At 42.5% G+C, this 14,714-nt stretch overlaps 1 protein-coding gene across 1 annotated transcript in view; it reads right to left on the reverse strand.

Annotated features, from left to right (window-relative positions):
• The window catches only part of SPOCK1 (SPARC (osteonectin), cwcv and kazal like domains proteoglycan 1), a 975,317-nt gene that overhangs the window by 704,044 nt on the left and 256,559 nt on the right, over positions 1 to 14,714 (reverse strand). Inside the window, exon 3 of the mRNA XM_060240415.1 lies at positions 11,621 to 11,666. Within this exon, the coding sequence (XP_060096398.1) occupies positions 11,621 to 11,666 (46 nt within the window). The remainder of the gene's footprint in view (positions 1 to 11,620; positions 11,667 to 14,714) is intronic.

The following is a 14,714-nucleotide window of genomic DNA, read 5'->3' on the forward strand; positions in this document are numbered from 1 at the left end:
GAAGGGCTGTCATAAAGATGATGGTGTAGAATTGTTTTCTGTGGCCCCAAAAGGTAGGATCAGAACCAATGTGTTGAAATTAAATCCAAAGAGTTTCTGGCTCAATGTTAGGAAGATCTTCCTGACCTTTATTTATTTATTTATTTATTTGGGATTTATATCCCGCCCTTCCCACGAATGGCTTAGAGCGATTCCTCAGTGGAACAGGCTTCCTCGGGAGGTGGTGGGTTCTCCTTCCTTGGAGGCTAGATGGCTATCTGACAGCAATGAAGATTCTGTGAATTTAGGGGGAGGTATCTGAGTTTCCTGCATTGTGCAGGGGGTTGGACTAGATGACCCTGGAGGTTCCTTCCAACTCTATGATTCTATGTATAATATCTATAACCTAAATGACTTAATCTGGCTCAGATGCTCAACTTGTATTAAGCCTTATGAATTTGACAGTTCTGTTGTATGCATATGTAAGCCTCACTGAGTTTGGTAGGATTTATTGGTAAGCATGGTTAGGATTTCAGTTTAAGTCATAGAAACTCAAAAAAGAAAAAAAAGGGGGGGGGGAAGATCCCTCACCCCAGTCTTTTACAAGCACACAAAGTGCAGGTTCAAGCATAATTTCCACTGAGAGAAATTAAAGCAGGTATCACATGTCACTGTTGACAACTGAATATCAGGCATACACATGCTAATTCCAAATGAAAAGGATGCAGCTGCAGTCCTACAGCTGCTTTTTCTGAGTAGTCCAATTTGTTTATTAGCTGTGTTTTCCCCCCTTACAAAGTTAAAGGTTGCTTACACTATAAATAAACACACAAAATAGGGTAAATAAAAATACACACAACCAAAATTTCAAATCACAGTTTAGGACAGCTAAATAAATTAAACCAAATTAAACAAATTTAAAACGGGGGAGTCAGGCACACCTCCCTGGGGAGGTTGTTCCATGATTGTGGGGCCACCACTGAAAAGGCCCTCTCTTTGTACCCACCAACTAAACTTCTTTCATTGATGGGACAGTCAGGGCAGCCTCTTTCTATGGCACTGATTCCCAGGCAAGAACATATGGGAGAAGATGGTCCTTCAGACACCATGGTCCTATGCCATGTAGGGCTTTAAAGGTCAAAAGCAACACCTTGAATTGGGCTCAGGAGTGGATCGGTAGCCAAGTGTAATGACTGTAGTAGTCAGGGTCACATATTCCCAATAGCTGGCCCCAAACAGCAGTCCAGCTGCAGCATTCTCAACTAGCTGCAGCTTCCAAACACTCTTCATGGGGAGTCGAAAGTAGAGTGCATTGCAATCGTGCAATTTAGATGTAACAAAGGCATGGATCACAGTATCTAATGTAATGTAATGTAATGTAATGTAATGTAATGTAATGTAATGTAAAATTTTATTTATATCCCGCCCTCCCCGCCGAAGCAGGCTCAGGGCGGCTAACAGCATTTCAGGTAAACAATAGTAATAAAAACATTAAATTCACATTAAAATTCACATTAAAATCAGTCAATAATCAATAATTAATTAAAACATTCCTAAGTCAACATTGGCGGTAAACGTTACTAATCTGGCGGTAAACATTAATTCAGTTATTGGTGAACGCCTGTTTGAAGAGGGCGGTCTTGCAGGCCCTGCGGAACTGGTCTAAGTTCCGCAGGGCCCGCACCTCCTCTGGGAGTTGGTTCCAGAGTTGTGGGGCCGCAACAGAAAAGGCCCGGGTGCGGGTGCTTTGAAGTTTAACTTCTTTTGGCCCAGGGATATTCTAGATTTGACTGACCTAGGAATTTGACTGACCTAGGAATAGACACAGCCAGGGCCAGAGCCCGGGTTTTTTGCACCCTAGGTGACCTCCCCTGCCCCCAAATTCCCTGCCACCGACACCCACACCCTTCCTCACCACCCACCCATGGGCAAAGCCAGGCCATGGCCTTACCACCCTCTGCCCATGCCTGCCCAGCCGCTCCCATAGAGTGTCAGTCAGTGTGTGTGTGTGTGTGGGGGGGGGGGTTCTCAATATTTCATGCCCCTGGTCCTGGCACTCAGTGTGAGGTCACAGAAGCCCCCAGGGATGCTCAGAAAAGAAAAAAGCAGTCTGCTCCTGAAGTCTCCACTCCATGGGGTTTACTCCCAGGAAAGTGGCCCTGGGATGGCCCGGGGGGGGAGGATCCAGGCATTGGTCGGCTGACCTCCCACCTTTCCACTTCCCAGGGTGCACCATCTGCCTTGGCAGCCTCCTCTCTTGGGTCCCCATGTGCAGCTTGAAGCCTGGGTGGTGTGGTGGTACTGTGGCCACAGAGGAGGAAGAGGACCTGGAGCTTGTTGGGACTGGGGGGAGAGGGGAAGGGCTGGAACTGCTGCAGCACCTGGCCTGGAGGGAGGGGTGAGTGGAAGGAAGAGAATGTCCTGCGAAGCTGTTGCAGCCACAAGGAGCATGTACTCTCAGCTGTCAAAGAAAAGGTGCGAGCAGGGCGACTGGGAGAGTCCAAGACAGGGAGAGTCCAAGACAGCCAAGATCTCCTAGCCAGGGAAGCCGGAGCAGTGTGAAGGAGGGGGGAGGAGCTCCACTGCCACTTACAGGCTCTTGGTTGAAGGCAGGTCACTCCAATCACTGGTGCTCCAAGCTCGACCTGCAGCACTGGGAAATGGAGTCCATTGAGGTTGGCTTTTATGTAGCTGCCTTCAGGAGCCGCCCAGTGGCCAGGTTCCCGCCCTAGGTAGCTGCCTACTCAGCCTACTCCTATGTGCTAGCCCTGGACAAAATGTGCTGGGCAAAAGAAGAAGAAGAAGAAGATATTGGATTTATATCCCGCCCTCCACTCCGAAGAGTCTCAGAGCGGCTCACAATCTCCTTTACCTTCCTCCCCCACAACAGACACCCTGTGAGGTGGGTGGGGCTGGAGAGGGCTCTCACAGCAGCTGCCCTTTCAAGGACAGCCTCTGCCAGAGCTATGGCTGACCCAAGGCCATTCCAGCAGGTGCAAGTGGAGGAGTGGGGAATCAAACCCGGTTCTCCCAGATAAGAGTCCGCACACTTAACCACTACACCAAAAGCACTCTTGACCACCACAGTCACCAGGTTTTCTAAGGTGACTGATTTGTCACATACCACTCCCAGACTGCAAAGCTGGCTTCTCAAGGAAAGTGTAATTCCACTCAAGACAGGAGAGATATGCCTTTCTACTAACCTAGAAAACTAGCTGTTTTACTGCAAAGGAATTTCAAGAACAGAATGGAAAGAGAAATTGCTGAATTACAAATTATTATGACATTTGGAACAAACACCTCCCCAGGACTGAACAGGGATATTGGTTTTTTATGTCATTACATATGCTAAGCCTACTCTCAGTGACTATAGCTATACATCCACAGTATTCCAATGTATTTCTCTTTTAGAATAGTGTATCAGAATAATGTTTTTTTGTATTGGCATACTCAAGTAAGGGATATTGGCTGTTTATCTCATTACATATACTAACCCATCTTCCGCTGTATTTTAATGTATTCTTTTTTTTCCCCTAATAGCAAACTAGAATGTTGATATATGTTACATGTTTAAATTAAACCTCTGAGAAACTAATGTCCTAATTTTAAACCCGGAGCTAACATTACAACAGACTCTTAATTATGGCACTTCCCTCCTAATGACATAGACGTCAATTTGCTATTCTGACTTATATTGCTCCCTTGTTGATGCAGCCCAGTTAACATAAACTAACAATCACCAGACCCCAAACTGTGATTCTTTTAATCTGCTAACAAATATTTCCATGATTTTGCATTCTAATTCACTGCCCACTTTCTCTATATTTATGATTTTTATAATTTTTATTGGTTTTAACTACAAAAAGATAAAGCAGTGCAAAAAACACAAAAATGTAAATGTCACTTACTCTATATTTAGGACTGTTTGCCATTCCATCCTATTGTCTGATGAAGTGTGCTTCTAGCACATGAAAGTTTACATTCTGAATAAAACTTCGTTGATCTTAAAGGTGCCACTTGACTCCTACTTTGTTCTAGAAAATCTCTGTCTTGTCAATTTCAGTAAAATTTATTCACTATGGGTGGCTTGAGACATTCAACCTCTTGTGATGGTGGCACTGTGATCAAAGTGATCACAATATGGGCTTAAAGAAAGACCAACCATGCTGCACTATAAATAACCTCACAATTTTCCTTTTTATTCCAGCCTAGGGAAATACAAAATGTCTGACAGAGAGTCAATTATCTTGTGATAATTGTCCAATTTATGAGGTCCAATTGTTTTACAGCTTAATCAATAATTTTAAACATGCACACAAAATATATAGCAGACGAGAACAGCTATGCTTTGTGTGTGTGTGTGAATATGAAGAGTAAGCTGAGAAGCCCTGCAAAGAAAACTGTGTGAATTCAAAACAAGTGCATACTGATTAGTAGCTGGAAAACAAGGCAGTTATAAACATGACAGAGGAAACTGACATAATTAGAATGCCAAGAACACAAGGAGGTTCACATTCTGGGAAGTGCAAGTCAATAAAAATCAGCAGGTAATACAATGAAGGAACATATGGATTACATTAAAATCAAAGCCAATATAAGTGAAGAACAATTCGAATGGAAACTAATTCATGTACAGAAAAACCACAAAAAAACAACATTGTATTTAAATCTTGGAAAGAGGGCTTAAGGGGGATTTAGATAGTCCATATTCATTCTATAGAGTTTGCAATCGAATACAAATGAATGCCAGTAGGAAACTGAAAGAAACCTGTGGAAACAGTTATCCCATTCACCTGCTTGGCTTCCTCCCCTCCCTCCCTCTCTCTCTCTGTGCCCAGCCCCATCACTGTTTCTTTCTTCTTCATACCCACAACACTTCCTGTCACTCTTCCTATCTCTCTTCCCCCAATACTTGTCATTATTTCTCTCGTTGTCTCTCTTCCCAACAATTGTTGTCACTGATTCTATTTAGCACTCTTTTTCTCCCCACCCCCCGCAATTCCTTTTATCATACTCTCTCACACACATACCTCTTCTTCTCTGTTCTCCTTCTTATCATTCTTTCCACCTCTCTCTGTCCTTTAACTGTCCCTGACTACAATAGTTCTGCCTCTCCCCCTATGGTGGCCAATCCCCAAGTTGGGGCAGGGGAATCCCCCAGTATGGAAGCCCTCCCCCCACTTCAGAGTCATCAGAAAGCGGTGTAGGGGGAGGGATATGTCTGCTGGGCACTCCATTATTCCTTATGGAGACTGATTCCCATAGGGTATAATAGAGAATTGATCTGTGAGTATCTGGGGCTCGGGGGGGGGGGGGCTATTTTTTGAGATAGAGGCACTAAATTTGCAGCATAGCATCCAATGCCTCTCCTCAAAACACCCTCCAAGGTTCAAAAAGATTGGACCAGAGGGTCTAATTCTATGAGCCCCCAAAGAAGGTGCCGCTATCCATTATTCCAAATGGAGGGAAGGCATTTAAAAGGTGTGCAGTCCCTTCAAATGTGATGACCAGAACTCCCTTTAAATTATGCTTGTCACACCCTTGCTTCTGGATCCACCCCAATGTCTTCTGGCTCCACCCCCAAAGTCCCCAGATATTTCTAGAATTGGACTTGGCAACCCTATCTCCCCCAGAATAATGCCACTGGAGAAGTACCTTTCTTGGCCTCTTCATCACCTCAGCAGTGGCAAGGTGGTGACTCTGCTGGCCACCTGCCCAGATGCTTTGCTGCTTGAACAGTAGTGATGACTCCTCGGTCTGCCTTTTTTGTCACCAATACAGGTGGCAACTTCCCTGATCCACCTGCTGGCCTCTCCACCTCATTAATAGCAGCTGCAGCAACTCCCATGGTCACCTGGCAGCTCCCCTCATAAGAACATAAGAGAAGCCATGTTGGATCAGGCCAATGGCCCATCCAGTCCAACACTCTGTGTCACATAGTGGCCAAAAAAAATTATATATATATATATATACACGCACACACACACACATATATATATATATACACACTGTGGCTAACAGCCACTGATGGACCTCTGTTCCATATTTTTATCTAACCCCCTCTTGAAGCTGTCTGTGCTTGTAGCCACCACCACCTCCTGTGGCAGTGAATTCCACATGTTAATCACCCTTTGGGTGAAGAAGAACTTCCTTTTATCTGTTTTAACCTGACTGCTCATTAATTTCATCGAATGCCCACGAGTTCTTGTATTGTGAGAAAGGGAGAAAAGTACTTCTTTCTCTACTTTCTCCATCCCATGCATTATCTTGTATACCTTTATCATGTCACCCCGCAGTCGACGTTTCTCCAAGCTAAAGAGCCTCAAACGTTTTAACCTTTCTTCATAGGGAAAGTGTTCCAAACCTTTAATCATTCTAGTTGCCCTTTTCTGGACTTTTCCCAATGCTATAATATCCTTTTTGAGGTGCGGTGACCAGAATTGCACACAGTATTCCAAATGAGACCTCACCATCGATTTATACAGGCGCATCATGATACTGGCTGATTTGTTTTCAATTCCCTTCCTAATAATTCCCAGCATGGCGTTGGCCTTTTTTATTGCAATCGCACACTGTCTTGACATTTTCAGTGAGTTATCTACCACGACCCCAAGATCTCTCTCTTGGTCAGTCTCTGCCAGTTCACACCCCATCAACTTGTATTTGTAGCTGGGATTCTTGGCCCCAATGTGCATTACTTTGCACTTGGCCCTCCATCAATGGCAACCACCCGTCTGGCAGCCATTCCCCATCAACCTCCAACCTGCCCACCTTCCAACAGCTTTGACAGGGCAGGCTGGTTGGATCCTGATGATGGCTGCCTCGCTGTTAGGAGCCTCACTGACCATAGCAAAGATGGTGGAGGCCCCCTGCATGCATAAGCTATGCTATGTCTGGGGAGAATTAAACTCCCTGATTAATTTTTAGTACATTTCCAGATTTATCTTCAATCCTGAAAGGGGGTCCCTTAAGTATGCTGAGCTATCTTTCAGTGTGGCCCCAATCCATAGATTTAAGTATCTACACATGGGGCCACATTTCACTACTGGAATATAAGATTATTTTATTAATATTCTAGAAGTGCCAAAACTGATCTCTGCATGTGATCAAAAAATCTTACTCCTAAAGTTGCCCCTAGAAAGATACATAAGCAACCCTGGGGCGAAGCACAGGGATATTTTGGACTATATTAATAAGTAATAGATTAGTATTTAACTAGTCTAATTAATATTCTTGGTCTGTAATATGTTAGTGAATTGTCTGGGGTTTTTTCCCCCCCTTTGTTTTTTGTCTAGTACACAACAAACCACAACGTCCAAAACTTTAAATTCTTGCCATGAATCAGGAATACTCTCACACTGTTCTCTTGTACATGCTAACAATGCATACTCACAGTAGACATCAGGCACCATAAAGGTGCTCAACAATATCTGCATAAACTTAAATGCGGCAGGAATTGGAACACATTATTCCTGGCTTATGGAAAATAGCGACATTTTAATGATATTTTTGGGATACCAGTATTTACAGAATGACACAGTACTAGATACAGAGGAGAAGCCTTCTGAGAGAAAGAGGTATTGACCTATTCATTGTGATGGTAGCTGTGATGATACATCACCTGTTTGAATTTGTCATTCCTGCTGCTTTTCAGATGAATTGTCGTGAATTCTTTGCCTTGTACTAAGCTGACAAGAACTATTAAGCTCAAAGAACTCAACCACAAGACTGATAATGTTCCCAATGATCTTCAGCATGATCCACAGATAAAATATCCTCCACTGTCTTTGCAGAAGAGTGGTTATCAGATTGTAGAGCAGGTTCCACTTGTATGGACATATGTCTATGTGGGTACAAAGGTCTAGAAAGATGGTGAGCAGGTGATGCCTTTATTTGCTTCTCACAAAGACACAGCTATGTCCTGAGAGAAACCTTCACTGATCCATATTGGATTTGTACTGAATCAGTTTTGCATAACACAATATGAAATTATGTGGACAGTGAAAATGCCCCTTCATTCTTGCCTACAAAGGACCAAGAAATAACATATTCTAATGTTATCCACAGGGCCTTTTTTCTGGGAAAAAATGGTACTGGAACTCTCAAGAGGGAAATGAAGGGGAAACACACAGGAGCCCCTCATGAACTCTAAAACATTTTTTGAATTTTGTTTTCACTAAGAGGTTCTCAAACTCCATTCCCCCACATTCCCCACAGAAAAAGCCCTGGTTATCCAAACACAACTACTGAAATTACTCCAGACTGATACTCAAGATCTGCAGCAACAGACTATCCACATGAATGTGAAAAAAACCATTTTCACACTTACTGTTATAAAATAGATGGGATGGGGGTAGAATGTAGAGGACACTCTGAAGAATGGGCAAATTTAGGAAGTTTTTTGGGGAGAACACCACTAGAGAGTCTCTAGAAATCATAAGAGAACAAACTCACAGCAGAGAAAAGAATAGTTCAGTATTCCAATAAAGCAGACTTAATGTTTCCATGTACATCTGGGCTGACAAAACTGAGCAGGCATGAGTAGCAATGTAACCTCTGAACATACTGCATTACTTTATATTGCTGAAGATTCATAAATGTATCATTGTCAGAGGCAGGACATGGGGCTTTTATGAACCTTTTATGAACCAAGCTGTGCACTTATTTCCTTTCTATTTCACTTCCCCATGCCAAATAGTTTCAGATCTGCTAACTTACTATGTGATTAAGCTGGTTTTCTTTGAATGTTACATTTCATTGGTAGATTTATCAGTGTAAACATATATATTACAGGGATGGGCACAAACCAGTGGTTTATATTGGTTCATGGTTCATTTGATCGCACAAACCATAAACTTTTCATTTTCCTGAACTAGTTTGTGGTTTGTTTGGTTCATTTGGTTTGTTCATTAGAAGAATCCACCCCCCCCCCCCCGCAAGTGGGCTAGAGATGCAAACTCTTCAGTGGACTCTTCTCTACCTGCTCTTAAATTCTCACCTGCTCTCCATGTTTGGATGTAGGCAGGGTGAGTTAGATTCTCCCAAAGTAGGTGCCCCCAGGTGGTTGTTCGGTTTGTGCATTTGGAAAGTGGTAGTTGGTAGTCAGAGAAGCTGTTAGATCCTTGAGTCACCAAGGAAAATGAGGAAAAGGTAAAGAAGCTTAATGAATTTTTGCTTCTATGTTCACTGTGTAAAGTGTAGAGCATGTACCCATGCCGCAGCCACTATTTTCAGGAAGGGAATCTGAAGAACTGAGTCAAATTGAAGTGATGGGAGTTAAAGTTCTGTAACGGCAAGGAGAGGCAGTATGTGGCACACGTCTCTGAAAACAGCGCAGCAAGGGGGTTTGGGTTTTTTTTTCCCTCAAATAAAAGTTACTCCAGGAAATAAGAAAACAAAAGGAAACTTAAAAGAGAACTCCCCCCTCCCACCACCTAGCAATGGCAAGGGGAAGCAGGGTGTGTGTGTGTCTCAGGTTTCTGAAACTGGCACAGCAAGATTTGTTTTTTTTTTCCCTAAACAAAAGCTACCCCAGCAAATAAGAAAACATTCAAAACAAAAGAAAACTTAGAAGAGAACTCCTGCTCATACACCTAGCAATGACAGGGAAAGGCAGGGTGTGTGGCTCAGGACCACAGCACAACATAGCAAGTTTTCTTTCTGAGAAAATAAAAGCTACAGCAAAGCAAATAGATCAAGAGGAACACCTTTCCAGCTGGGAGACTTGTCCCGTCTCCCCTGCAGCAAGCCTATCTCACTAACTCTCTTTCTAACTAATTCCATCCTCTTCCTGCTGCAAAGTGAAAGCAGCTGACTCAGGCTGTGGCATATATACAAATCTGCTCCCACAGAGGGTCTCCATGGTTGGCAGGGCTGGCATGTAGGCTATGAGCACCTGTGAGTGCACAGCCCTCTTCCGCCTCACTGCCTACCTAAGGGAGGGTGGGCCTGTTGGTTGGCTTCCAGAGCAGCCAATCAAGCTATGGACAACTGCTATGGGTATTTCAAGGGCTCTTCCCCAATGTTGCCTAGAAATTGCTTGAATCAGTGCCAGGCTGTCTGCAGAACAACCACAAAAATGAACTACTTGAACCACCAAATGAAAAAGGCAGTTCATTTTTGGGTTTGGGTACGATACAATCAAATGAACCAGTTCAAAATGAACCATGAACTGACTCAGTTCATGTTCAAACTCTGGCTCATTGTTCAGCTTGTGCCCATCCATTCCATATTATGGTGCACACACACACACACACAAAATACATGCGTACATATATATTTGAAAAATACATACATATGCATAATTTGCAAATATTGCATGTATAGACTATGAAATTATATGGAAATACAAGAAATATCGCATTCATAGATGTTTCTCTTTAGTTGGTACAATTCTCTCATTATAACCCAATTTTATACACATTCAAAAAGCCCTGTTGAAATAACAGGAATGGTTACCATATTTGCACAGTTTTGTAATACAGATACTGCTTCCATGATTCAATTTCTGCACAAATGAGTAAAGTACATACCAACATAACTGAGAAATATAATATTTATTATTTGTTTAGAGCCTTAAGAGTTATGGGTGTGTGAGAAGAAAGTGCTCACATACAGGGGCCTTCCTTGCTTTTCCTTTCCCCCAGCAGTCCCCATATACCTCAGAAATCCTTTGCTAAAAAACCTGGGGACTTCATAAATAGAAATCACCATGAAATGGAAACTGAAATAAAGAGAAATCAGGCAATATCACCTCCTTCCTCTGGTGTGAGTGCAGCAAACTTGATTTGAGGTTTGCCGTACTTATATAACCATGAGAAATCACACTCTATTCATCCACCACCTCCTCACTCCTCACATGCCACTTTATTTATAAGAGTTCCTCAAAATGCAGCAGAAAGTTTTCAGGGCATGGCGATGGTGGTAAGGTGCTGCTGGAGTAAGTGGAAAGTGGGAAGAATACACTTGAACAAGGTATTTCCAATAGCACGTTCGGAAGATCCAACACTATCTGTTGCCCAACCCTGTTTTCTCTTAAAACAGAGTATGTCGCTATGAATGTTGGTATGCACTTCTGTTGACTTTGTCACTAGTACAACATTTTTGGGTGGGGATAACTGTGCTGTATGAATTGGCCCTCGGGATGCACACACAATCCATTTTCTTTGTAACAGCTTGAATTTAAAGAGACCAAAGTAGAGCAAGTTATATTAGGATTGTATCAACAGTAGATATTCAACATGCTTCATACTGAATAAGCATCTGACAAAATATTCTTATATGGAACTCGATCTTTATTCAGCTAATGGAATTCTGAGTGGCAGAGATAGTCAAAGCAATTACACATACATTACTTATTTCATTTGTGGTTCAACAAGACAGTTAATGGTTACTGAATAATTCACTTCGCATTGCACTCAGAACCCATGTCCTAGCAAAAGTGAATTTTTAAACATATGCACATGATTATGTAATCAGAAGGAGAAGGGGAAAGCTGTGGGAAAATGGAACTTCATTGCTTTGAGTAGTTCCAAATCCTGAAGGAACCTTAGAGAGAATTCTAAAATAAATTCCAGTTCCTCCACAGTGGAACCAACTCAGCTTTCACAACAATAAAAAACAAAATTAATATTTATTTTACCTTGATCAAAAGGCTTGTTTGGATTCCAGTTTCTGAAATAGTCATCCTAAATGAAGGGGGAAAAAAACCTTTGTTAAAATGTAAGTATTCTTTATTTTAACAATAAATATAAAATTATATGCTGTCATATCAGCATCAAAAGGGTTTCTTCACACATTCAAGTGCTAAATTGGTGTTCTCTGTGTATACATGTGGTAATGAACAATAGTCATGCCAGGTCTGCTTTTGTGACAGTGATAGCTAGCATATGAAAACCACCAGTGGTAAATAGTATGTAGTGTTTAAAGGGAAATGTCTCTAAAAATGTACAAAACTTTGTCAAAAGTATTAACGTGCGACTGTGGTTTGAAAACCTTGTATATAGAAGAAATGCAGCAAACTTATGTTGTATGAGTTGAGAGCAAAAGACATATGAATGGGCAAGTCAGATGCTCTGCTCCTCCAGAATTTTTGCCTTCCCCTCCACAAGCCCCTCTGCTCCTCCCCATGTATGATCCAGATTTTTTTTTTGTTCTAAAATATACCTCTTTACCAGTATATACCTTTGTTTGGGAAAGAAGGTTGAATCACCACATGTCCCCAACTGGAAGCAGGAGTAGGATTGCCAACTCCAGCTTGGAAAAGCCATGGGGATGGGAGGGTGTCCAGAGTTTGGGAGCCCAGAGTTTGGGAAAGGAAGAAAGCTAAGGTTGCCAACCTCCTGGTAGGAAATGGAGTTCTCCTGAAATTCCAACTGATCTCCAGATGACAGTGATCAGTTTTCCTGGAGAAAAAAATGGCAGTTTCAGAGAGTGGACTGCATGGCATCACATCTCTACTAAACTCATTCCTCTTCCCAAACTCCATTCTTCTTAGGCTCTGTTCCCCAAGAATTTCCTAATCTGAAGTTGGCAGGAAAGAACTTAGTTAGGATATGATGCTATACAATCTACCGTCTGAAGCTACCACTTCCTAAATGGAAACTGATCTCTGTCATCTGGAGATCCACTGGAATAGCAGAATTTCAGGTCCCACCTTAAGAGGAAAAAGGCTTCACGTTTCAGTGGCATGCCTCTTGTGTTTTAATGCCTGTGGCTTGGATGTAGCAATGTCATATTCCTCTGATGGCATAAGATCTTCTCCTGGCCCTCACTGCCACTACCTGCTGCCACTAGGGTTGCCAGGTCCTATCCAGCTATGTAAATTAAAAAAAAAAAACCGCTAAGAGACACCATAAATTTTAAACAACACGCTGTAATGTAAAGGTCTGTGGTGTCCTGACAGAGCTTGCACATAGAACTTCAAATAGACAAGAGCATGTAGCAAGAAGACATTAATGAAAGACGGTTCAAAAGCAGTCTTTCCAATCACCAAGGAGTGACAATTTTCCAGAATTTAGTTCATGGAACGAAAAGAAGCCCTTCCAAAGACATCTGTTCTAGATATCAAGACATTTCATCCGTCTTTCTTCAGTTTGGAGGCTTATTTATCCCTGGAACCCAATCATTACAATACATTCACAGGAGACCAACAAGGTGCACAACATGTCTGTAAGATTTCCAGATCCTATCTGGCAGCTGGCAGGGGAATCCTTGGCCTTCTCTAGGAGTTCTTCCCAGATGCATAAACTCCACATGGCACAGTGACATCACCCAAAAGTTATGTCATCTTGTTGCCTATGTCAGGGAGGGTGACATTCATGTTAAGGGGTGTCAAATGAGTGGCCCTTGGGCTGTATCCATCTCCCACAGGGCTTGTATGTGACCCGTGAGCAACTCACTGTCATCTGTTTCCTTCTCCCTCTCTCTTGCTTTCTTCTGCATTGCAGCTTGCTTTGCCAGTCTCTTAAGCACACAGCAGAGCTACTGAGCCAAGCCTCTTGGTCCTCCACTGGCTGAGGCTCTTTCCCCTCCTCATCCCTTGGGAAGGAAGAGAGGCAGAGGCAGGGAAAGAGTGAGAGCTTACTTTGCCCAATTCCCTCAATTGCACAGGATATATACAATGAAAGCACCTTTAAGATCAACCAATCTTTTTGCCTTGCTATTGGCGGGGGGGGGGGGGGGCATTTCCTTTGCAGACTGGGGATTTTGAATTTAGACTTCCCAGATTGTAGCTGATACTGACCACTGTACACTGTATATTGCCGTCTCTCTAGTCTTGCACTGCCACATAGGAGTTGTAGTTGTTTATCTGGGGAAGACTATAGTTTTATAGACAAACATAGTCCTCAGTCAGTGCCATGGTGTCTTCACATGTTCTTGACCAGCACAGGAAGCAACTTATCTACAAAAGCTCACAATGCCCAGCCATTTCATGTTTTCCTCTGGGTCTTACGCTCAAAGCATTGACCATGAGATTTCTGTTATGAATGTCAATGAATCAAAAGTTTGCAACTTACAAATACACACCTGAACAACACCTGAAAAGCATACTCAAGAAATGCTACAGCACAGACATAAGCTCCAGTTTTTGATGCAATAATTCAGAGCGAGAGGTGTCAGTTATCGGAGACTGTTAAATAAACAAAATATTGCAAGAGTGCGAATGTTTTAAGCATGTTTTAAGTTTTAAACATTTTTTAATTATGTTTGTGTCCTTTATAAAGTTTATTTCTTTGCCACCTAGTATTACATTTTATGACACACATGGCTTGGTCTGACAAGGTCTCATTTATGTCAGATCTGTCCCTTATAACAAATGAATTTGACACTCCTGCTCTCATTTTTGGGCAAAACTCTATGGTTGGTAACCAATTTTACCACAGAGATGATGCCTGGTGGCATCATCACATTGCCTTTTGCACTAGTTGAGGGCAGGATTTTTCCCACCAGCCAGCTGGCTAGCAGTGGGGAAGCATTCCCTAGCCTCTGGCAACACTAGCTGCTACTCAACTGGGCAGCGGGAAGAAAATGACCAGTGAAATGTGATACATGTGAAATGCGACACTTGTAAAATGTGATACATGATGATCACCCTTCCAGTGTGATCCAGAAGCAATGTTATCACATACGGTGATGCTCTGGCATTCAGCCCACACTATTGTTAAATCATAGTTTTGGGTGAATGCTAATGTCACTCTCAGCAATAAGATATCATTTACAGGTTGCACTTAGAG

The sequence above is a fragment of the Heteronotia binoei genome, chromosome 5 (genome assembly GCF_032191835.1).
Source record: "Heteronotia binoei isolate CCM8104 ecotype False Entrance Well chromosome 5, APGP_CSIRO_Hbin_v1, whole genome shotgun sequence".
NCBI classification, from domain to species: domain Eukaryota; kingdom Metazoa; phylum Chordata; class Lepidosauria; order Squamata; family Gekkonidae; genus Heteronotia; species Heteronotia binoei.